At 42.6% G+C, this 25,429-nt stretch overlaps 1 protein-coding gene across 1 annotated transcript; it reads right to left on the bottom strand.

Annotated features, from left to right (window-relative positions):
- Positions 1 to 70: 70 nt before the first annotated feature.
- On the bottom strand, positions 71 to 24,627 carry Eif3j (eukaryotic translation initiation factor 3 subunit J). Its single transcript, XM_070005999.1, has 8 exons — positions 24,493 to 24,627; positions 24,276 to 24,388; positions 10,791 to 10,845; positions 10,345 to 10,436; positions 6,406 to 6,520; positions 3,408 to 3,569; positions 1,434 to 1,507; positions 71 to 1,122 (listed from the first exon to the last, which is right to left on the bottom strand). Exons 1-8 carry the CDS (start codon positions 24,527 to 24,529, stop codon positions 991 to 993), a joined length of 780 nt encoding a protein of 259 aa, XP_069862100.1. The 5' UTR covers positions 24,530 to 24,627; the 3' UTR covers positions 71 to 990.
- Between the last annotated feature and the right edge of the window lie 802 nt (positions 24,628 to 25,429).

The following is a 25,429-nucleotide window of genomic DNA, read 5'->3' as shown; positions in this document are numbered from 1 at the left end:
ACAGGGCGCTCTAGTCCCTAGAGAGACTGTGTTCTGTACTTTCAAATATTTCTTGGGAGGTAACACGAAATTTTAAGTCCTCACAATAGTGATTTTATTAAATTAGTTGCTTTATAAAACATTGCAGATGTCATAATTGTTAACATAACAATTTACCAAACTGTAGTTAACTGATGCAGCTTGCTGAGCATGTTTTATAAAGAAAAGGAAATGCCAAAACCCTGTTAAAAGTTATTTCATTGCAGCCTAGGAGACAAGAGATTTGTTTCTCAGACACTTGAATCAAGCAAATAAAAACAGGTAGTTTCCCTCCCTCAGTAGAAAGTCTGATAAATAAAAACTTAGACAGTCTGTACACTGAAATTCCGTAACTTGTCCTGTGATAATGGAGAGGTTTACCTTCTTCAGCTTCAGAGGTGGTTTTGGTCATTGAAATTTTAAGTATCAAACCAGTACTTTTCAGCCGCAGTATCTTCACTCTGAGATAAGTTTTCTTCACAATGTACTTAATATCCTCACGCTCAATTCTTAGACAAAGCAATTTTAATACTAGGTGCACACCACATGCCCTGGCTGCAAACTGCTTTTCTTGACAAGTATGAAGTAGTTCAAGGAGGTATGGTTAAGGCTGTATTACTGAACCGTGCTGGTAAATACTACACAATTTTTTGTCACGTTGCAACCTTTGTTTCCAATTTAGTGACTGCTGCTATGGGATTAGACAGCAACAATGACAACATTATTAGGTTTGTTTTGTTTTTAGACTATGATTTAGTAGCAACTTAAGTTCCCAATTTTAACCCCTTGGCAGCAAGATCCAAGTTCCCTCATTTGCACATTAGCACCTAAGTGTCAAGGGGTTAAATAACCAGCACAAAAGATACTGCACTTCTGATTGTAGCATTTGGCAGAACTGAAAGGAAAAGAAGTTGTGCTACATGTTGAAGGGATTGTGGGCAACAGAAAGAAGACACTAGGAGAGAGAAACTGTCACATGAAGTCTTCATAGTCTTGTACATATCCTCCATCATAACCACCATAATCTGCCAGATCGTCTTTCATGGTGGCCTTTAATCCCCCTCCAGGAACCACGCCTTTCTTCTTCTTTTTGGCTTTGCTTTGCTAAAGATGAAACAGAGTTAATTCATGAAACCTTATCTGCCATGGGCATTTTATCTGGTATAGCAGCCCTCACAAAGACACCAAAGCCTCTGGTCCCAGAAAACAAGTCTTTTAAAGAATTCCTATTAACTCAAAGGAGAAACACACAGGATGTCCATAAACACAATGATTGACAGTAGGCATTATAGCATCCCCTTCTATCCCAGCTTTAAAGCATTCATGAACCCCACTTAAGTTTCATCTATTGAGAATAAGTTGCTCACAACCCCACTGTAATGTGATAAGCGTTTCCCTGTATAGCTTGCTCTTACCTTTTCTTGCTTCTGTTTTTCACTGCAAAGCACAGTCAATGAATTGGTAATCTTTTTCAAGTCATCAATTTCCACTGAAAAAGGGAGGAGTGAGTATATCACTAACCTTCAATTTGGAAGTATTTTGAAAAAAAAGCAAAATAGACACCTGCGACTACAAATGAGAAACCTAAGTAACTTTACCATCTTATTTCTCCTTTTATAAATGTAAGATGTTAAAACCATTTAGCCTAAGGTTAGGCTTTTAGATCAAAACTACTTAGGGGCTGGGAAGGTGGCTCAGTGGTAGAGTGCTTGCCTTGCATGCATGAGGCCCTGGGTTTGATTCCTCAGCACCACATAAGCAGAAAAAGCTGGAAGTGGTGCTTTGGCTCAAGTGGTAGGGCACTAGCCTTAAGCTGAAGAGCTGAGGGACAGTGCTCAGGCCCAGAGTTCAGGCCCCATGACCGACAAAAAAAAAAAAATTAAAAAAAAAAAAAAAACTACTTAAACTTGTAAACTCAGCAACCAAAATTTATAATGATGAGGGCTGGGAAGGTGGCTCAGTGGTAGAGTGCTTGTCTTGCATGCAAGAGGCCCTGGGTTCGATTCCTCAGCACCACATAAGCAGAAAAAACTGGAAGTGGTGCTGTGGCTCAAGTAGTAGAGTGCTAGCCTTGAGCTGAAGAGCTGAGGGACAGCACCTAGGCCCAGAGTTCAGACCCCACAGCCAAAAAAAAATTATAAATGACCAATCACAGCTGAAACAAAGAGAACCTGTGTCTTAAAAAGTCCCCCTAGCAAGCTGGGCGCTGGTGGCTCACGCCTGTAATCCTAGCTACTCAGGAGGCTGAGATCTGAGGATCGCGGTTCAAAGCCAGCCCGGGCAGGAGAGACCGTGAGACTCCTATCTCCAATAAACCACCAGAAAACTGGAAGTGGCGCTGTAGCTCAAGTGGTAGAGCGCTCGCCTTGAGCTGAAGAGCTGAGGGACAGCGCCCAGGCCCAGAGTTCAAGCCCCACGACCGACAAAAAAAAAAAAAAAAAAGCCCCCCTAGCAAAAAAGTCCCTGAGCCTCTTATCTCCAATTAACTGCCAGAAAACCGGAAGTGGTGCTGTGGCTCAAAGTGGTAGAGCGCTCACATCTCCCAAAACAGGAAAAATAGCCCATATAGAAAAGGATAAAATACAGCCTTTCTGGGAATATATAATCACAGACCAAATTTAGAACCCCCAGTATAGTGATCATTTCTCAAAACTCAATTTACAATTTACTGTGTAGTACTCCTTGAAAACGTCTCCAAACACTAGCAAACTAGTTCTTTCCACATTAGTGCTACACCACCCATGCTGTCACTCCCATCTATCCTGCCCTGAAAGTATGACTCCACAAGGTGTGGCGCCACAGCCACAGTCCCCGAGAATGAATGTGAGCTCTGTCAAGTACCTTGTCTTAGGCTTTCTCATCTCTCATCTCTAAAATCCTACAAAGTCCAAGATCATTCTCCTAAAAGATACCACTTTGTAGCCCATTTCAAGAGACAACTGGATAAAATGAACTGGTGTGGTCACAATCCCACAACTTTTTTTTTTTTTGGTCGGTTATGGGGCTTGAACTCTGGGCTTGGGCATTATCCCTGCGCTCTTCAGCTCAAGGTAAGTGCTCTACCTCTTGAGCCACAGCACCACTTCCGGTTTTCTAGTGGTTTACTGGAGATAAGAGTCTCATGGACTTTCATGCCTGGGCTGGTTTTGAACCGCGATCCTCAGATCTCAGCCTCCTGAGAAGCTAGGATGACAGGCGTGAGCCACCGGCGCCCAGCTTCCCACAACTTTTTTTTAAGGCAGTCTGTCCCAACATACTATACATACAAGAACATTCCTAAGAGTAGCTACTAAAAAAATCAAATCCCAGGTGTGTATTACTAACATCACAACCCCTCCATCTTTGCCCATACTTGAAGCTACCCACAGGGGCTAGAGACAATTACTTACACGAAATACACACATCTCGAACTAAGGCTTCCAAAAAACTGGCATAATATAATGACTTTTCATACTGTGTAATTTTATCTTTTAGTAACTTCCCAAATTCTGTGAAATCATCTCTTGAAGATGGGTTCATAGCATCTATTCCACAAACTGTATTATTAACACCTGGAGGGCAGAAGAAGTACCAAAAATATTAGTAAGTTAAAATTAAAAAAAACAAAACCTAAAACCAATTACCCCACTGTCCCACTCTTCAGACAACTCTATTTTTAACCTAGGCTCACTGAAGTCCAGGGACGTAATTCATAAGGGGGCCTGTAACTTTGAGTAAGAAAAAATATTACATCTTCAATTTTTACTACAGGCACAAATCTGACTTACCAATAGAGATCAGATACTACTGTCATGTCACACCATGTCACATTATAGTTGAGACATTATATTGAAATATTGTCCAGTCATTACTTCAGCCACTTGACGGCATTCTGTTAAGCACAATAGCGCGCTCTCTGTAGCTCAGTGATAGAGGACTGACTTGACCAGCATGTAGGAGGCCTCAGGTTCAATCTCACCACCACAAACTAAAGCACACAATTCAGTGTTGTTTCAGTTTTAGTACCTTTGTAAATAAAATCCTGAGTTTGGTGTTTTTCAGTTTTTTTAGTTATGATAAAGGTGATGTATACAGGGGTGATGTATACAGGGGTTGAAGTTACATTAGTCAGAGTACAATGTCACCCCTCCCCTTGTTCCCAGTTTTTCTCGCCCATCCCTATCCACAAGTTGTATCGTTCATTTTCAACATACTGTCCAGTAATTACCATTGTTGCATTTGCTCACCCTTTTGAGTTTTGTTTTATTCAGTTAAAAATCTATTATGAAAGGATACATAGAACTCACCAGCTGCCAAAGGAACTCCATGGAACAAAAAGAAAGTGCTTAAAGGATTTGCCTAAAAATAGCCCCAGAGTAAGGTAAAATAACCTGCTAACAAGTTATTAGCTACCCAATAACTTGAGATGTAAGGGAATTCTAGACTAAAAGACAAGTATGCTTCTTTCTATATTCCTTTCAATATTAAAAGCTTATCATACCAAAGATGCAGTATTTGATATGAAAGACAATAATAAAATCTTATTAGCCAAATAATGACTTGTATGAATGCCTATTGTTGTCATGTGTTCTGTCCTATTCCCTCCCTCCACCCTCCCCATGGGGCTTGAACTCTGGGCCTGGGCGCTATCCCTCAGCTCTTCAGCTTAAGGCTAGCGCTCTACTACTTGAGCCACAGAGCCACTTCCAGTTTTCTACTGGTTTACTGGAGATAACAGTCTCATGCACTTTCCTGCCACGGCTGGCTTTGAACCATGATCTTTAGATCTTGGCCTCCTTAGTAGCTAGGATTACAGGGGTGAACCACTGGCACCCAGCTGTGTTTTTTTTGTTTTTTTTTTTTTTACTTCTTAATCTTATTTTTGGGCAGTACTACTAGGGCTTGAATTCAAGGCCTGGGTACTGACCCTTTATCACTCAAGGTTAGGGTTCTACCACCTAAGCCACAACTCCATTTCTGGTGTTTTGTGATTCTTTTGAGAGTCTCATAGCCTTTACTGCCTGGGCTGGCTTTGAACCATGATCCTCAGATCTCAGCTTCCTGAGTAGCTAGGGTTACAGGCTTGAGCCACTGCCAGCTGGCTTACTTTTTAGTCTTAACTGGTGTCCCATGCTAGACTGTGAATATGGAATAAACCTGCCCCTTTAATAACTACATGGGAAGCTTTAACATCCATAAAAGCACAGCATCGTGGCCATGTGCCTCTAATTAGGTGAGTACTCTTAGGACCTTTCAAACACACAGGAGCATCAGCAGCCAGATAGGGTAACACTTCCCTAAGGAAAGGGAACAATTCCTATAGTCTTCTGATGTAAAATGGAAGGGACCACAACAACTAGAGGGTTCTTGGTTACAGATTTCAATTTCAGAGTTGTTTCAACATGACCTCCTCTGAAAAGCACGCAACACCTGTTAAGAAGCTTGTTTAAATGAATACAGGCTCTATCCTCTGTGTCAAGTTACTTTTTTTTCCCTTTTTTTTTTAATGTGGTGCTCAGGAATCAAACCCAGGGCCTCATGCATGCAAGGCAAGCGCTCTACCACTGAGCCACCTTCCCAGCCCTCAAGTAACTTTCCTACAACATTCTGAACGTATTTTTAGGGTCCTGAAAGTTTTTCTCTTGTCCACTAACTACAACTGCAGACATGGCAGACAGAAATGGTAAAGGCCAAGAAGGATCAAAGAAAGAAAAGAAACCAGAATGCAGAAGATGACCAAGCTTGGTCGAACATGGTCTGCATATGGGGACTTACAGCCTCCCAGTCATCTCAGTATTTAAATCACAAAGCCAAATCCTTAATTTCATCCAGCTCATAAATGTACTCTACGTAACAATATACTTCATTAGGACTAATGACTTTATTCTTTTTTTTTTGAGAAACAGGATCTCTCTGGCTTTGACCTGGAGATCTTCCTACCTAGCCACTCAAGTGCTGGAATTATAGGTGTGTAACACCACACCCAGCAAGTACAATAACTTGAGTCCTTTGATGCTCCAAACAATGAGTCATAAACCTGAATACATACATCTACTCAAATACACACAGATTAATATCAAAATTAGGCAGTACACTTCCTTTAAGACATGTTTTGTCAGTCAGTTGTGGGGCTTGAACTCAGGGTCTGGGCACTGTCCCTGAGCTTTGCTGCTCAAGACTAGCGCGCTCCATGTAAGCAGCAGCCTCCACCACTTCAGGCTTTCAGGTGGTTAACTGGAGGTCTCCTAGACTTTCTTGCCGGGCTGGCTTTGTACCACAAACCTCAGATCTCAGCTTCCTGACTAGCTAGGATTACAGGCGTGAGCCACCAGTGCCTGTCTGACATGTTTTCTCAATGTTCACAACTAACAAGTATTGTCCTGCAACCCCCCCACCCCCCCAACTTACCAAATGTTTCTTTTGCTAGTTCAAGGTCTGACTCTTCCTGTAGTTTCTTTAGCCGCAGTTTATCTGCTAATTGTTCTTCTGGTGTTAGCACTTTAGGTTCTTCAGGTTCTTCTAACTAAGATGAAAGAACAGAAAATTTCACAAAGATATCCACTGAAATATTATTTATACTTTCAAATAAATTTAATTACATCCTAAATGCCTAATAACCACGAGTTAATGGCAGATCCACTAAATAATGTAAATACTATCATAACAAACGTGACAGGATATAACAATAGTAAGAAAAGTTGTTTTCACTTCTTTCCAAATCTCATTCCTTTGAAAGGACAGCAGTTAAATGTCTTTTCTATATGCTGTAACTTTGTATTAATACATGGTATTATTTACAGCAAGGAAAAATCCTCATATTTACTGAGGAAAAAGGTGAAAGGAACCTGTGCTCTTTATACTTATTTTCCCCTGTGCAGTTAAGATTTTCATTTTGAAATCTGCTTCTGAAGTAGATCACGTTTCATTTCTCATGGAGAGGAAATGGGAAAGATCATTACGACAGGTTAAAAAAGCTCAAAAACACTTTTTTTTTGGGCGGGGGGAGGGGGAAATCAGTCCTGGGATCTGAACTCTGGGCCTGGGCGCTGTCCCTCAGCTCCTTAGCTCAAGACTAGAGCTCTACCACTTAAGCCACAGTGCTACTTCCAGCTTTTTCTGCTTATGTGGTGCTGAGGAATTGAACCCAGGGCCTCGTGCATGGAAGGCAAACACTACCACTGAGCCACCTCCCAGCCCCTCAAAAGCACTTTTTAGAAAGAAAAAAACTATTTGACTGTCTTAGTAGATTGAACATCATTACATATTTTCTGCATCAAAACTAACCTCAGTGCCAGGCATATTATTAATTCAGTACACTCCAATTAAGATTTCTTCATATTAAGAGACTAACATAAAAATGTAACACAACAATGTGATTCTAACCTCAATGGCCCAAAGAGATTTAGTCAGTATAATTCCTTAGACTTCAGTTACAATTCTATTATTTATTCTGATAGTAAAAGGGTATTTTTAGACAAATTATTACGATGTGGTACCAGCTGTGAGGGTTGAGGGCCTGAGACTTTTTTCCTCCCTCAAGGCTAGTGCTCTACTACTTGAGCCACTGGCTCAACTTCTGGCTTTTTTGGTAGTTAGAAATAAGAGTAGCTAGGATTCAGGTGTGAGCCACCAGTGCTCAGCTAACAAATTATTATTTCTTTATGCCAGTACCAGGGCTTGAATTTAGGGCTACTGCTGTACCATCTGAGCCATGTCCTCTTCTGGCCTTTTCTGGTTAATTGAATGTATCAAGGCATCAAACCTTGATCCTCAGATGGTAAGCTTAGACAAATTATTAAGTAGCTAAAATGTTTTAAATTGGAGGGGGAGAACAGGAATTCTATCTTGCATATATATTGTGAAATGATTGAACCATGGAATAGCTGTCACTTCAGATACTTAATTTTGTAGGGTTAGAACATTTAAGATCTACTTGCACCAATCTGAGACTTTTCTGAGGATAGCATTTCTGTGTAGTGTAGATTTCTGAACATATATTCAAAAATATATTAAATACCAAAAACCCTCAAACTGAAACAAGGTAGACAAAAAGGAAATAGGGAAAATATTCAAATGATATCAGAACCTAGAACTCAATACAGTGGAACATATTCTTTTTTTTTTTGTCGGTCGTGGGGCTTGTACTCTGGGCTTGGGCGCCGTCTTTGTGCTCTTCAGCTTAAGGCAAGCACTCTACCACTTGAGCCACAGCACCACTTCCGGTTTTCTAGCCATTTATTGGAGATAAGAGTCTCATGAACTTTCCTGCCCGGGCTGGCTTTAAACTGCGATCCTCAGATCTCAGCTTCCTGAGTAGCTAGGATTACAGGAGTGAGCCACCGGCGCCTAGCTTATTCTTTTTTTTTTTTTTTTTTAAGTTGATTACATTCTAACTCCAAAAGAACTGCAAAGAAATTCTAAATATGCTGAGACATTTTATACTGTTAGTAGTAACACTAGTATTTTAGAAAAAAAGCAAACATTAAAAACAAGGATTTTCAGTATAAGAAAATGTTGATATGAATTAGTGATTACACTCACATACATACACGTGCTTTCATGAGGCAAGCTACCTTAATACTAATGAATAACCATAGCAGCTAGATTCAGTCTCTTAAATATAAATTCCTTATAACAATAAACCACAAAGCATTGACTACATAGTGGGCCCTGGCACTGGTGGCTTATGTCTGCAATCATAGGCTGAGATCTAAGGACTGCAGTTCAAAGCCAGGTTAGGAAAACCCATGAGACTTGGACTAGTATATACTAAACCAGAAATAAGCTTTCCAAGATGAATGGAATCCTGTGGAACAGATGGGCATGAATTGGATGTCTGTAAATCTAGCTTACTCAGGAGGCTGAGATCTGGGGATTAATTACAATTCAAAAAGCCAGAAAAGTTGGTGAGACCCTTATCTCCAACTAACCAGTAGAAAGCCAAAAGTGTAGCTGTGGCTCAAATGGCAGAGTGCCAGAATTGGGTGAAAAAGTTAAGGGACAAAGCCCAAGTCCTGAGTTGAAACCCCAGTACTGGCACCAAAACCCCCAAAACTGTAAAACACACTTTACAACATGTTAAGTCAGAAATGTTCACCATAAAGTCATAGGTATAATTAGAAGTTGATCATCAACTGCATTAAAAAAACTGAGTGGCTTGTACCTGTAACCCTAGCAAGTTAAGGGGCTATGATCTGAGGATTTTGGTTCAAAACTAGCAAAAGGAGAAAAGTTCAAAAGATCTCCAATTTACCATAAAAAAAGCTGGACTGCAAATATGGCTCAAGTGGCAAAACAGTAGCTGAAAGCAAGTAAACCAAAGAATGAGCGCTCTGCCCTGAGTTCAAGCCCTGATACTGACACACACATTCAGACACACAAGGGAAAGAAATGATGTAAAACAATTTCTTGTAAGAAGATAAAAATAGTGGTATAACCAAGGAATCAGGCTGTCACCACTTTAATCCAGTCATCAATTTTAGTTATTAGTTAATATTAGTAATACTTATTTTTAGTTTTTAATTGTTAGACATTAAATCTTGATGTGATACAATATGAAGCACACCCTATTAACTTCATAGGTGAACTTTTCTCCTTTTTATAGTATTCCCTTCCATCATTCTCCCCACTCCCTTGAAGCACTCAGCATCCCAATTTGAAATGTCTAACCTGAATCTAATAAAAGCTTGATAATTAGCTGGCAAGATGGAGGAGACTGCAATTTACAAGGAAGCATTCAGAAGGTAGAAGCTGTACAAAAGGCAAGTACTCTGGTCTCTTCAACAAATGAAAAAATAAAAACCAGGGTGTGACTCATGTTTAATTAGAGCACCTACAAGCACAAGCACAAGACCAACTAGTTCAAGTTCCAGTATTGCTAAAAAAAGAAAATTTTTTTACTGTGGTCACTGTGCAACCATGAATGCTCCTGTTTGTCAAAACTTAAAAGGCTTAGCCACTCAGGAGATGGAGCTGATATTGTGGTTCAAAGCCAGCCTGAGCAGGAAAGTCTAAAAGACTCCATTTCCAATTAACCAGCAAATAGAGACGTGACTCAAGTGGTAGAGTGCCAGCCAAGCAAGCCAGCCAAGTAAGCTTCAGTCCCTGAAGTCAAACCTGGTACTGGCCAAAAAATGAGAGAAAACCTTAAAAGGCATTCTAATGAATAAAATAATATTAAAAATTTAAAAAAACCCTTCTGGGTACTTTCTTTGCAAAAGTACAAAAAAACGGCCTATTTGGTGTTCACCTATCTTGTGCTATCCATTTATATAGTCTCTATGCTCTTAGACCTGTACCCACTGATGTAAGAATTCTGCATACACTTTAAAGAAGAACAGAACTTACTCTCTTTTTAATTTCTTCTTGCCTTTTCTTCTGTTGTCGTTCTTTTTCTTTTATTTTCTCCGCTATTTTTTTCTTTTCTGAAATTTTTATTTCTGAAAGAAATGTTTTATTCATAAAGTAAATCCAGTTAATGGACAACTGAAGAGACCAAACTGTTCCTGACTTTTAGACACATACAGTGATAGCTTGAAAAATAAGAAGAGCAAAATTCCAAGGCTCTTCTTTGTCCTCTCTAATTTGACTCTTAAAAATTTAAACATCTCCTTTGATATTTCTCCACCACATATAATCTAATTATATTTTGAGGACAGAAAAAGAGAATTCGGAGGGAATGGAAGGTTGCTTAATTTCAGAAAACTAACATTTAAAATTTTGTGAGCATTGTGTTAAGGACCAAGTACCTACACCAAGATATCAAACCAAATGTAGGAGCAACAGTGACTCACCTGGTTTTACTTCTGCCTCTTCTTTTTTTTCTTCATCATCATCATCCCAGTTATCCTAAAGAAAAAGACCTCAGTAATTCTTATAAGTTTGATCTTCTATGTGATCTTTATATATCAATTTGTCTAATTCCACAGAAACAAGCTTATCGACATTGTGGGCACTACATTAAACAACACATTAATGTAGGATGAACGGATATATTTATAATGTTGAACTGATTTATTTATAGCCCTCTTTACTCATCTGTCCATTTTTCATTTACTTTTACATCTTTCAGTAGTGTGAGGGAACCTTACCTTTTGAGGTTGTATTACACATTTCCTAAATAGTTTTTGTAAGCAGGGTATTTTCTACTATATTCCTTATTTTTGTACATTAAAGCTACTGGTTTTTGTGTGCTAATTCTGTGTCTTGCCACCTCACTAAAACAATTTATCATTTACATTGGAATTGACTTATTGATAATCAAGGTTTTTAGGTTTTTTTTTTGAACAAAAAGGAAATGCAAATCAAAAACAACACTAGATTCCATCTCACCCCAATTAAGAATGGCCAACATCAACAGTACAACAACCAACACTGGAGGGGTGTGTGAATAAAAAGGAACACTATTATATGGTTGGTGGGGAACTCAGGAAGATGATGTGGAGGTTCCTCAAAAACAAAACAAAACAAAACATAGAACTTCCCTATGATCCAGTAATACCACTCTTGGACATCTACCCAGAATATCACAAATCAAGATACAGTAAAGACCTTTGCGTATCCATTTTCATTTCTGAACCGTTCAGGATAAATAGGACATAGCAACAGCCCAGATGCCCTACAACAGGTGAGTGGGTCAAGAAAGTGTGTGTGTGTGCGTGCGTGTGTGTTTTACTACTCTATCAGAATATGCCATTTTCAGGAAAATGGATAGGTTTAGAAAAATATGGCGAATGAAGTCATGCTCAGAGACAAATGGTGCATATTTTCTCTTATGTGAAAGTAAGACCTAACATATAAACATGTATAGTAACATATACAGGATTATATGCATACACATAAATTGACAGGATACTTAGTGTAACTCCTTTGAACAACAAAAATTTAGGAAGCTGAATAACGTTACGACGAGGACATCAAGAGGAGGACGGAGAGGAGGAACACCAAGTATGGAAGAAAGGTGAACAAATATAAACATTACTTCAATTTACACTATGTAAAAACTGAGCTGTGTAACCTGAGGATGGGGATGGGAAGACAAGGGGGAGAATGGCAGAAGGCGTGACATGACTAAGATGCATTGTACTCATTACTTGACTTCTGGAATTGAAACTTGTACAACTACTTAACTAAAAATAAACCAGGTGCCAGTGGCTCATGCCTGTAATCCTAGCAGGAGGCTGAGATCTGAGGATTGTGATTTGAAGCCAGGCTAAGCAGGGAAGTCCATGAGACTTTTAAATCTCCAGTTAACCACAAAAAAGGTCAAAAGTAGAGCTATGACTCAAGTTCTAGAGCACTAGCTTTGAGAAAAAAGCTCAGAGACAGTGCCCAAGCCCCAGGACTGGCACATACATAAAAAAATAATAATTGAGAAAGTGTAAAAATATATTTAAAATATATGCAAGTACATCTTTAATATAAAAAATTTGAAGTCGGCAATGCCATAAAATTCAGAAAATTTTGGTTACTAACATGCTACAACACAAAGCTTCACACCTGACTCATCAATGGATCATAGACAAAACACAGATGCATTAAAAATCTTGAAGGGGCGGGGGAGAGTATCTGTGGAGACGGGAGGGCAGGGATGGTAGGGGAAAAACTCAGGAGGGGGCAACCATGCTTGATAAGAAATGTACTCATTACCTTGCTCATGTAACTGTAACCCCTCTGTACACTATTTTCACAATAAAAAACATATTTAAAAAATCTTGTATAAAATTACCTTCAGGTTATATGTATAAGGCATATATATATAAAACATAAGTAATTTTCACCTCCAAAAATCTCAATGTATTTGCAAACATCCCAAAATCTGAAAATTGAAACACTGCTGGCCCCAAACATCTTGGAGAGGCATATTCAACCTGCATCCTTACCCTGCCCCCTTCTTAACGTCTCTAGCATTACCCTGTGAAGTCCTATCTACCATACCATGCTGTAAAACTGATCCGCCATTTCCTTTCACTGCCTTTGGATTTGGGCCACTTGGAAAATCTTACACCAAAAAAGAATACACAGAGTTTCATTACTATTCCACTTAGATCCCTAGCCCATCTGCCTTTCTGTCTTTCTCTCTAGTTTGGGTAATTACTTGGAGGTAGATCTGTAGTCTTTTCTATGCCTAACTCATATCACTGAGCTAAATATAAGTCAGCTGCTAGACTGAATTTTCTAAGGGCTCCATAGACTTTAGAAGATTTCAGCTTAATGTGGACAGAGAGACAGCCTTGCGTTTGAATCAGACTTTGAGCACCGTCTCAGCAAACACCAGGCACACCATACACCATACACACGGCGTAGAGATGGGCTGGAGGATGGTAGCAGCCATACAGGAGGCCCTGACGGGACTAGAAAAGGCAAAGGCTGAAAGGCAAGTTCTGACCAATGTGCCCATCTATGACACACGCTTCTGGTTTAATTGCAAGACAGATCAAAAATCTAAATCAGTCTAGGCATATAAATGAACTAACCCTGCTTCTAAGTCCAAAAAGAATTAAATATCCACCATCCTTTCTAAGGCTGCTATAGGGGCTGCAGAAGTAGAGTAGGAAGAACATTATATAATCACCTTGGCAATTTAAGCCAAGATTCAGTATTTATTTTTGTCAATATTGGGCCTTGAACGTGGCCTGGTCTCTGTCCCTTATCTTTTCTGCTTAAGGATGGTGTTCTACCACAACTCCACTTCTAACCTTTTGGTGGTTAATTGGGGTTAAGAGTCTCATAGAGCCAGGCGCTGGTGGCTCACGCCTGTAATCCTAGCTACCCGGGAGGCTGAGATCTGAGGATTGCGGTTCAAAGCCAGCCCGAGCAGGAAAGTCCATGAAACTCTTATCTCCAATAAAGCACCAGAAAACTGCAAGTGGTGCTGTAGCTCAAGTGGCAGAGCGCTCACCCTGAGCTGAAGAGCTGAGGGACAGCGTCCAAGCCCAGAGTTCAAGCCCCACGGCCAACAACAACAACAAAAAGTCTCATAGACTTTCATGCTTGGACCAGCTTCAAACTGTAATCCTCAGATCTCAGCTTTCTGAGAAGCAAGGTCTACAAGTGTGAGCAACTGGCACCTGGCTTATGGTCCAGTTTTGTCAGTCATGGGGCTTTAACTCATGGCCTGGACACTTTCCCCGAGCTCCTTTGCTCAAGGCTAGGGCTCTACCACTTTGAACCACAGAACGAACCACTTTCGGTTTTCTGGTAGTTTATTGGAGATAAGAGTCTCACAGGGGTTGGGAAGGGTCAGTGGTAAAGTAGTTGCCTTGCATGCATGAGGCCCTGGGTTCCATTCCTCAGCACCACATAAGCAGAAAAAGCCAGAAGTGGGGTTGAGGCTCAAGTGGTAGAGCGCTAGCCTTCAGCTGAAGAGCTGAGGGACAGCGCCCAGGCCCAGAGTTCAGGCCCATGACCACCACCACCACCACCAACAACAACAACAAAAAAGAGTTTCAGACTTTCCTGCCTAGGATGGCTTTGAACCCCTATCCTCAGATCTCAGCCTCCAGAGTAGCTAGGATTACAGGTGTGAGCCACCAGCTCCCAGCTCATGGTTGTTTTGTTGAAAACAAACCCATCAGTCATTATTTGGATAACTAACACTAGAGTCTGAAATTAGGGATCAAATGTTTATGTTACCTAGATGACTTGCCTTCTAAGTATTTATATCAAAACACCACAGTATAAAAGGAAGCAAAGTGGGGGGAGGGGGGAGGCGGGGAAGGGAAGTGAAGGGTAAACAAAGGAGGAGGCTGCAATGCTTGGTAAGAAATGTATGCATTATCCTGCCCATGTAATTGTAGCCCCCCTGTACAGTATGTTCTCAAATAAAATAAAAAACAATTAAAAAAAAATAAATAAAAGGAAGCAAAGAGCTAAAAATAAAAGTTAAGCAAGAGGCAAATCTACTGTTAGTGGTAGAAAACAGAGAAGACTGGGTTTGGTCAGCTGCTTTAAGAAGTGCTTCAGAGGACCCTGTGCTCACTTTATAGGGAACACATATTTACAACGTCTAACAATGGTGACAATGACAGCACTTAATGAGATGCTCACTTTGCACCCAGCATTATGCAAAGAACTTTATATGGAGTAACATGGTTAATCCTCACAACAGTCTTCAAAGGAAGGTGGCATCATCCCTGTTTTACAGATAAGGAAACTGAAGCCCAGACAAAGCCATTGTCTTCAGTATCATTTCTTCTCTGGGTCCTGAACTGTAACTACTTGGGAACTAAGTTCTTCCACATCAAAATCCATTCTTCCAATTACTTTTGGAATGAGCTCACTGGTATTATAGGGAATCATATGGCTGGGCACTGGTGGCTCAAGCTGTAACCTCAGCTACTCAGGAGGCTGAGATCTAAGGATGATGATTTGAAGCCAGCCAGGGCAGGAAAGTCCATGGCTATGGTAGAGCATTAGGTTTGAGCAAAAGCTCAGGGACAGTGCCCAGGCCCTGAGTTCAAGCGCCAGTACCAGAACACACAAAAAAGCTACAATATGTAACAAGTATTAACTATCCATCTTCAGAACTCAGATTGTAGCCAGGCACCAGTGGCTCACATCTATAATTCTAGCTACTCAGGAGGCTGAGATCTGAGGATCCCACTTTGAAGCCAGCCTGGGCTTCATCTCCAATTAACTACCAAAAATCTGGAAGTGGAGCTGTGGCTCAAGTAGTAGAGCACTAGCCATGAATAAACAGCTCAGGTTAACAAGGTCCAGGCCCTGAATTTAAGCCCCAGAACTAGCACCAAAACAAAACAAAACAAAAACCTTAACTGGAACTGGTGGCTCACACCTGTAATCCTAGTAACTAGGGAGGATGAGATCTGAGAATCACGGTTCAAAGCCAGCTGGGGCAGGAAAGTCCTTGAGACTCTGGTCTCCAATTAACCATTAAAAAACTGGAAGTGATTTGTCTAATCTGGGGAGGGGAATAACAAAACACTGAAACAAGGACACAGGATGATCCATTGCAATGATACTTACAAGACAGTACATTGGAAATGAATTTTACAACTTCGAGGTGGGGGGGGCGAGGGAGGCAAAGGATAGTGGGAGAAGAACAAGGGAAGGGATAACAATGCTCAAGAAGGAATGTGCTCATTGCTTTACTCATGTAACTGTAACCCCTCTGTACAGCACCTTTACAATAAAAATTTAAAATAAAAAAGAAAAGAAAAGAAAACCAGAAGTGGTGCAGTGGCTCAAAGTGTAGAGCGCATAAAGCTCAGGGATCATGCCCAGGCCCTGAATTCAAGCCCATGACTATCACCACCAACAACAAAAACAACAACAACAAAAACCCTTCAAACTGGACTCAGTGGTAGAGCGCTTGCCTTGCATGCATGAGGCCCTGGGTTTGATTCCTTAGCACCACATAAGCAGAAAAAGCTGGAAGTGGCGCTGTGGCTCAAGCATTAGAGCACTTGCCTTGAGCTGAAGAGCTGAGGGACAGCGCCCAGGCCCAGACTTCAGGCCCCATAGCCAGCAAAAAACAAAACAAAACAAAACAAAACCTTCCAACTGCCTATAGTGATTTTTTTTTTTTAATTAACTCACATTTGTTCTATGTGAGGTTGGGGTGTTTACCACCTATTCCAATCAATCTTCCTCGCTGATTTTCCACAAGTCTAAAGAAATTGGTTTAGAAGCCTTTAAGGGCAAAAGTAGAGAAACTGAAATACCTTCAATGCGGAGAAACCAGTATTGGCGCAGTCCTGCTGGGTGTGGGCATTCCTTCGTTCTCTTTCGCAGGAGAACATCAGCCTGCTCACTCCTGTCACTGCGCCTGCAGCACCTCCTATCACAACAACATCTATCCCATCTCTACCACTGTCCCTAGTGTCTCCCAACAAAACACGAACCTTGCACAACTCTCAATGTAGAATATGAAGCTACCTAGAAACGCTCCAGTCTATTCCAAAATGAATTCTAGTAGCAAAATAGTTCCTGCCACCTAGAAGTTATGACATTTGTTCTTCAGTTCATAAAGGGCCCATGAAAGGTGAACTTTATTTGTCTTATACCCTCACCTAAACTGTAGGCCCTGAAGTTACTACCAAGCTAACACCCAGTCCCCAGATAAGGTAAACAGCAAAAAGAAATAGCCACACCTGCAAACAAATAGCTGTAACCACAGAAAGATAGTTAGCTTTCCTTAGGATCCTAAATATTTTGTTTCTTTAGTTATGAAATCAGTGGGTGTTGGAAAAGCAAATATAGGATAGAATGCTTGCCACAACACTTCTGAAAAACCTATCCAAGTTTTCTGGTAAACATGAGGACTTTGTAAATGCTGGCAAAGTTTCAGATAATATGCAAAAAGATTTCCTAAAGAAAGACCCAAAATTCGCACTGAAAATAGGAAGTCTGTAACTCACTTCAAAAGAGCCCTAAATGGTTATGTGGTTCAAGATACTACATACTGTTATGCAATTAAAAGTCCCTCTTATTTTTGGAACCCAATAGACTTTCCAACTCTGATATCCAATTTATCTATAAAATAGTCATGCTGGCTGTTCTCCTAAAATGGTTAGCTTCCTTAGCAAAAAAGTAGTTTATAAACTACTTATCTTGCCAATACATATACATATCCACTATCATTTGAACCATTTCTCTGAAAGAGATGGTTGCTTTTCAAATTTAAAACCCACTTCCTAGAAGGTGCTGGTGACTCATGTCTGTAATCTTACTCAGGAGGCTGAGATCTGAGGAGTGTGGTTCAAAGCCAGCCCAGGCAGGGGAAATCTGTGATCTCCAATTAGCCATCAAAAGGACAGTGGCTCAAGTGGTAGAGCACCAGCCTTTAACAGAAGAAAAGCTGAGGGACAGTGCCCATTTCAAGGACCAGTAGCAGCACCACAAACAAAACAAAACAAAACAACCAGGCTGGCGATAGAGCTCAGTTGGCAGAGTGCTTGCCTGGGTTTGATAGCTAGCATTCTACCTAGCATCCCAAAGAATCAAGCAAACTACAACCTGCTTCCCAATTTTACATGACTATTAAAAACAAAACAGAAAATTTTAAACTGCTAGTTTCTTTTAGTATCTAACAATGCAGCTAGCAGTTGACTGGTTCTGTCATTTTATGATACAGAACCACAAAATGTCACATGCAATGAGAGAACACATTTAGGGTTGAAAATGTTTTCCAAGTTAAGCAAGATATATTTATAGATTCTCAAACAGAAGTAGCTTCAGAAGAATAGTAAGTTGTCCTGTCCCACAGTAATAGCCGAGGAACTAACACATGCATATTCCTTCCCTCTTTTTCTCTAAATAACTTGATTCAGATACAGCATAGTCTCTAACTGGGTAAGTTTTCTTCTTGGTGTTTCACAAGCTGTGCAGGTTCTGCTCTGAGTGGCCCCAGAATTCTGAAATGAGATTCTGGCAAGGCTAGAAAAATTTCCCATGAAAAAAAAAATTTTTTTTTTTTGGGTCCGGTCGTGGGGCCTGAACTCTGGGCCTGGGCACTGTCCCTCAGCTCTTCAGCTCAAGGCTAGCGCTCTACCACTTGAGCCACAGCGCCACTTCCAGCTTTTTTCTTTTTTCTTATGTGGTGCTGAGGAATCGAACCCAGGGCCTTGAGCATGCAAGGCAAGTGCTCTACCACTGAGCCACCTTCCCAGCCCTCCCATGAAAAAATTTAAAAAGAAATCCAAATATGTTGGGCACTCCTGGCATGCCTGTAAATTTAGCTCCTCAGGAAGCTGAGATCTGAAGACTGTGGTTCAGAGCCAGCCAGGACTACAGGAAAGTCTGTGAGATTCTTATCTCCAAGTAAGCACCAAAAAAGCTGAAGGGGAGGTATAGCTCAAGTGGTAGACCTATAACCTAGAGCAAAAAAGCTCAGAGAAAATGCCCAGACCCTGAGTTCAAGCCCCATGACCAGCAAAAAAAAAAAAAAAAAAAAGTCCCAACAATCTACTATTATACCAGAACTGTGCTGATCTCTCAAGCCAAGGTCTTGCCTTAGTATATTCTACTTAATTCAATTATGTCTGGCTCAGAACTTGTGTTCCATATTACAATGCCAACTGTCTCATATTAGGAGTAGTTGTCAGTTAATTCTACTTTAAATTCTTGGCTAAGCAATACCAAGACCAAGACAATGAACACTAAATAAGTCATTTATTGTGACTGGACAAATACAAAAGGGAAATACTCTTCAATACAAAGACTGGGGAGGTAGCTCAGTGGTAGTGCCTGACTAGTTGTTTATCTCCCAGAACTACAAAAAAAAATTTTTTAAGTAATATAGACTCTTAAGACTTTTTAATTGGACATTGATCATTAGTGTAAGCAGCATTACCTACAAAGCAAAAGTATGTCTGCTGGTGATGCCACACAGGTGTTCAGACAGCCAAAGCTAAGGCCATAGTGCTGTCATCAGAAGGCTGAGATCTGAGAACTGAGGTTCAAGATCATTCAGAATAGGAAAGTCTGTGATACTGCTATCTCCAATGACCACCAAAAAGCTATGTATGGCTCAAGAGACAAAGCACCCACCTTGAGTGAAAAAGCTAAAGGACAGCACTCAGGCTGTGAGATCAAGTCACACTATCAGCACACACACATAAAGAAAGTACAGACAGGTACTGGTGTCTTATGCCTGTAATCCTAGCTACTCAGAAGGGTCAAAAAATTTAAATAATAAACACACTATTTATAAAAATTGCTAATTATTGCAATTATATGACTAGGTTTTTCTTCAAAATAATGGGATTGGAAGAAAATAGGGATGATAAGAGAAATAAACCTGTTCTGAGTGCATGCATGCACACAGGTCCTAGAATCATAAACTCAGGGCCTGGGCACTTTTCCTTGAGCTATTTTTGCTCTCTACCACTTGAACCATAGCTCCACTTCCAGCTGGTTTTTTCAGTTGTTAGATGGAAATCAGACTCTCACAGATAGACTTTCCTGCTGGTGCTGGCTTTAAACTGCAACCCTCAGATCTCAGCCTCCTGAGTAGCTGGGATTACAGACATGAGCCACCAGCACCTATCTTTGGATCTCATTTAAAGAAATTGTAATGCACTTAGGAAGCAAATGGGTGAAAAGGTTAAGCATAGGAAGTTTCCTCTACTGTATGGATAGTCTATATACCCTTTGAATAAACTATTTCTAATCTGTTCCAGTAAAACACTAAGAGTTGTCTCTTCTTCCACTACGAACTTACTGTCTGCTCAATCAACACATCCTACATATCACTCTGTAACAAGGACAGAGTCCACTCATACTCACCAAGTGAATAATCCCTCCCACTGACTGTACACTGAGTAGTACAAAAAGTAAAAATAAAGCCAGGGTTTTTAACTGGAAAAAGTATAGACAGCCCTTTCACTATGATGAAAAGCTTTCCAACTTCACCTAAGTTCATTTCTGCCACTGTCCCAGATGGCTTTTTGGGGAGAGGTGGTGGATGAAGGAGCCTTGGGGTTTGTACTCAGGACCTAGGTGCTGTCCCTGAGCTTTTTTGTTCAAGGTTAGCACTTTATCACTTAAGCCATAGCTCAACTAGGGTTTTTTTTGGTGGTTAATTGGAAATATGTTTCACAGACATTCCTACCCTGGGTGGCTTCAAATGATGATCCTCAGATCCCAGCCTCCTGAAGTAGCTAGAATTACAGATGTGAGCTACCGCCTCCAGCTCAGATGATTATTTAAAAAGTTTACAGAAAGCAAGGTACTGACATGTGCTGGTGCCTCACCCCTGTAATCCTCACTCATCAGGAATCTAAGATCTGAGGATGGAGGTTTGTAGCCAACTTGAGCAGAAAAACCATGGCTCTTATCTCCAATTAACCACCAAAAAGCCAGAAGTGGAGCTGTGACTCAAGTGGTGGTAAGTGCCAGCCTTGAGTAGGAAAAACTAAGGGACAGGGCCTAGGCCCCGAGTTCAAGCCCAGTACAAAAACTTGTGGGGTAGGGGGAGGAACACAGAGAAAGAGACTGTAAAATACTAAGTCTACTGTCTATTCAATGTCTGCAAAACTATTAGAGCAGATTTGTAACAAACACTCCAGAGTTTTTTCATTTCTCCAGATATTACAAAAGATATTAAACTAACACGTGAGAAGGTTAAGCATTACAAGGTTGAGATAAATAACTTACATTCATCTACAGACTTTGCTTTTAAAGACTTTTTTTTAAATAAAAATTTACATAGTGGGGCTGGGAAGGTGGCTCAGTGGTAGAGTGCTTGCCTTGCATGCATGAGGCCCTGGGTTCAATTCCTCAGAACCACATAAGCAGAAAAAAGCTGGAAGTGGTACTAGCCTTCAGCTGAAGAACTGAGGGACAGTGCCCAGGCCCAGAGTTCAGGCCCCATGACCGACCAAAAAAAAAAAAAAATCACATAGTGAACTGTTTAGGGACTACAATTATTCCTTATAACTAGACCTCATCAAAACAAGTTCCTGCATATATCCTCCCACAAACAGATTAAGTGCTAAAACATTAGAATTTAGAAATTTTGTGATATAACTACTAAGAGAACAAATTTAATTCTAGACTAGTAAAAAAGCAAAATTTTTCTTGATAACCATGGTCTTCCACTCAAAGCAATAACCTCAGAGTAAAAAGACAATATATAAAGTGCTTAATTTTTGGCGTCAAAAATTATAAGCTGGGGCTGGGAATGTGGCTTACTGGTAGAATGCTTGCCTACCATGCATGAAGCCTTGGGTTGGATTCCTCAGTACCACATAAACAGAAAAAGCCCGAAGTGGCACTGGCCTTGAGCAAAAGAAGTTCAGGGATAGTACTCAGGACCTGAGTTGAAGACCCAGGACTGGCCAAAAAAAAAAAAAAGAGAGAGAGAGAGAAAAGAAATTATAAACTGGCCAGGAACTGGTGGCTCACACCTGTAATCCTAGCTACTTAGAAGACTGAGACCTGAAATTGCAGTGCAACGGGCACTCTTATCTCCAATTAATTACCAAAAAACATGAAGTGATGTGGTGGATCAAAGTGGTAGAGCAGGGCTGGGAAGGTGGCTTAGTGGTAGAGTGCTTGCCTTGCATGCCTGAGGCCCTGGGTTTGATTCCTCAGCACCACATAAGCAAAAAGAAAAAAGCTGGAAGTGGCGCTGTGGCTCAAGCAGGAGAGTGCTAGCCTTGAGCTGAAGAGCTGAGGGATAGCACCCAGGCCCCACAACCGGACCCAAAAAAAAAAAAAAAAAAAAAAAGTGGTAGGGCACTAGCCTCAGGCAAAAGAACTCAGGGACAACGCCTAGGCCCTGAGTTCAAGCCCTACAACCAACCAAAAAAATATATATATATAAATTGTAGTGCAAAGTAGTCCCAGATACTAGTATCCTAACAGCCTAAACATATTCTCAATTAGCCAAAGCACAACATGAAGTGACAAAAGAATTAGCATTTACTGACCACCAAGTGCTGGCTAGCTAGCCCAGCTTATGCTTGGCAAAGCATTTAAAATGCAAACCACCCTCTGATGTGGGTCCTAAAATGAGACTTACAGATTGGGAAAGTATAACTTGCTTATTGACCACAAATCTAGAAAATATCAAGGCAACCTTATAAACTAAAGTTTGACTCTAACACTCACTGCACACCACATTGTAGGAATCAATGTAAATAAAGCTAGTATTTCAACACAAAAGGAACCAATTAAGACTTCAATTTCTAAGATCAATTTGAAACTTTATGCAAAAGAAATAACTACATTAAAATGTATGCAAAGGAAGATTAAACAAGATGTTCTTTATAGTCTGACAGCTCCAAAATTCATTCCATGTGATCACAATTGACTCCTCTCAAACTTAACTTTGAGACTTTTCTCCTAAACTCTCTAATCATCTCTATATTTAACCTATTCCCAATTTTTATGAGACGACCACTTCCACATTAGAAAAAGTGAAAATTCAAATCTAACCCAAACCTTGGAAATCTGTTACAATGTGGTAACGTTGTAACGAGGCTGGCAACACAATCTACTGCCATGTCTATGCAGCATGTAAACAAAGCATCTAAATATCCCCCAGTCAGCAATAGTACTCCCATTTAGTAACTTCAATGTGTGCAAAGATCACATTGTTCCTGAAATTCAAGCTGTCTGACAAACTGGACATTTACCTCAACAGTTAGCAAAAAAGGAAAACCAAACAGTTCATTTAATCCAGACAGAAGGATTTACAGGATACTCAGTTTATAAAGAATATGAAGCTATGAGGGTAATACACTCACTAGATTCACCAAAACCAAGAAAAGAAAAAAAAAAGCATTTCCAATTCATACAAAATGTTACCTATCATGGTTTCAAAAACTTTTTAATGCTCATCTTCAGATTCTGGACTTGATACTTTTAGCTATGTTAAAAAAAAAAAAACAAAAAAAAACAACCAGAATGTGATCACAGTAAATCGTCTGTGAAGTTGTCAAAAACAAACGATAAAGCTGAATATAATACAGAATTACAAGGCATCGATCAGAAAAATAAAACACTAGCCCCTGGCCGGCTTCAAGTATTAAACCTTCAGTATTTGCATAGGCCTCGTTCACGTATCAATGAAAAACGGACACTCCATTTTTCAGAGTGCTGTGCAGACCAACCCAGCTTTCGGCCAAGGTAACTGCTGATTTATCTCGGTCTCAGTTCACCCTTTTTACCACAGGGTGGGGGAAGGGAGGGCTAAAAGTTATTTTACTCTACAGTTCTATTCAGCTTGTACAGAAAAGGCTGGGATGAAAAAACCAAGGTGACTTCCCTTATCTAATCCCTGGCACACACTCCACCAAACAGGCTTTCGGGCTCATCAGTTAAATGACTGAACCTGGGGAGTAGACCTGAGCGGCTTTCCAGACTTTCCATATGGGAGATCAACCACCACCAGGTTCAACTTCCACGTCGGCCAAGTCTCACTCCGACCCGAGGCTCCGGCCTGCGACGCCGCACGTGGGCCGCGGCCTCCCGGGGCTGCTGTCACCTCCCGGCGCCAGTTGGCGGGTGGGATCGGGGCCCTGGGAGCCGACTCTCCCAACCAGGGCCAGCGAAGGGGGAAAGGGAGAGGTCCAGGCCGCCACCGCCCTCCGCGCGGCAGCAGCGGGGCGGCGCTGCCCGGCCCCGGCACATGGCCGGCGGGCGGAGGGGAGGAGGGCACGGCGGGTCCCGAGGCTCGCGCGGGAGCTCCACGGCCCGCAGCAGGCCCGGGCGGCGCCCCTGGGCCCCGGAGTGGTCCTCCCACCGCCCGCCCCGCAACTCCGCCCGGCCGCGCCCGCGCCGCCGGTGGGTCTCGGGCCCGCTCCTACCTTGACGTCCTCGTCCTCGTCCTCGCCTTCCCAGCGGTCCCCGCCGGCCGGGCCGCCGCTGCCGCCGCCCCCCACCTTCCGCACCGCGTCTTCCACCGAGAACGTGTCCGCGTCTACGGGAGAGAGCCAGCCGCGTTAGTGCCTGTTTGCCGGTCCCGCCCGAGGGTGTGTGTGTGGGGGAGGGAACCTGTCTCCGTCCCCGGAACTTTCTGCTCACCCCAAGAGTCCGAGTCCCCCGCCGCTGCCGCCGCCATCTCGAGCCGGGTGGCGAGCGTGTGTATGAGGGAGCGCGAGCGCCGCGAAGAGTTGGCGCGGCGGAGGTGAGTCACCCGGCTGGCTCTCGTTGGCCCGCGCGGGGCACGCTGGGACCGTGGCTGACTTAGCGCCCAAGCCCGGACCACACCCCCTCCCCTCGGGGCGGCGCCGGCGTTGCACGCGGCGGGGAAGGGGCGGGGACTGAGGCCGGCGGTGGGGGGGGAAAGGGGCGGGGACTGAGGTCGGCGGGAGGAAGGGGCGGGGACTGAGGTCAGCGGGGGGGGGTGTGTGTGTGTGTGTGGAGGAAAGGGGTGGGGGCTGAGGCCGGGACGGGGAAGGGGTGGGGACTGAGGTCGGTGGGGGAAGGGGCGGGGACTAAGGCTGGCAGGGGGTGGGGCTAGGGGGCGGGGACTGAGGCCGGCGGGGGGAAGGGGCGGGGACTGAGGCCGGCGGGGGGGGAAGGGGCGGGGACTGAGGCCGGCAGGGGTTGGGGGCGGGGACTGGGGGCGGTTCCCGCGGCTCGCCGGAGACCGGGAGACTGTCAGCCCAGCCCGGGCCGCCGGTGGGCCAAGTAAGTGGGGAAGTTATCGGGAGGTCCTCCGCCGGGCGCGAGGCTTTCGCGCGTCCTCGCCACCGCGCTCGGCCGCTTGCCCGCACCCTCCCTCCGGTCCCCGGAGCCCCGAGCCACCGCCGGGATGCGGGTCCTCTGTTCTCACCACTCAGCGATCGGAACGGTGGCCAGGCCTCCCCGGCCCCCAGAGGCACCCCACTTCCCTGGGAGCCGGCGGGGAGCGAGCGGAGCGGACCGAGGGCGGCGTTCCTGCGGCCCGGTGCGGGGAGCCAGAGCGGGGCGGACGGGCGTCGAGTCAGCGGCGGGGAGATGGAAGGCCGCCGGCGTC

Source organism: Dipodomys merriami, unplaced genomic scaffold (genome assembly GCF_024711535.1).
Source record: "Dipodomys merriami isolate MVZ:Mamm:240054 unplaced genomic scaffold, mDipMer1.0.p SCAF_69, whole genome shotgun sequence".
Lineage (NCBI taxonomy): Eukaryota > Metazoa > Chordata > Mammalia > Rodentia > Heteromyidae > Dipodomys > Dipodomys merriami.
This window is presented reverse-complemented; position numbering and strand designations above follow the sequence as displayed.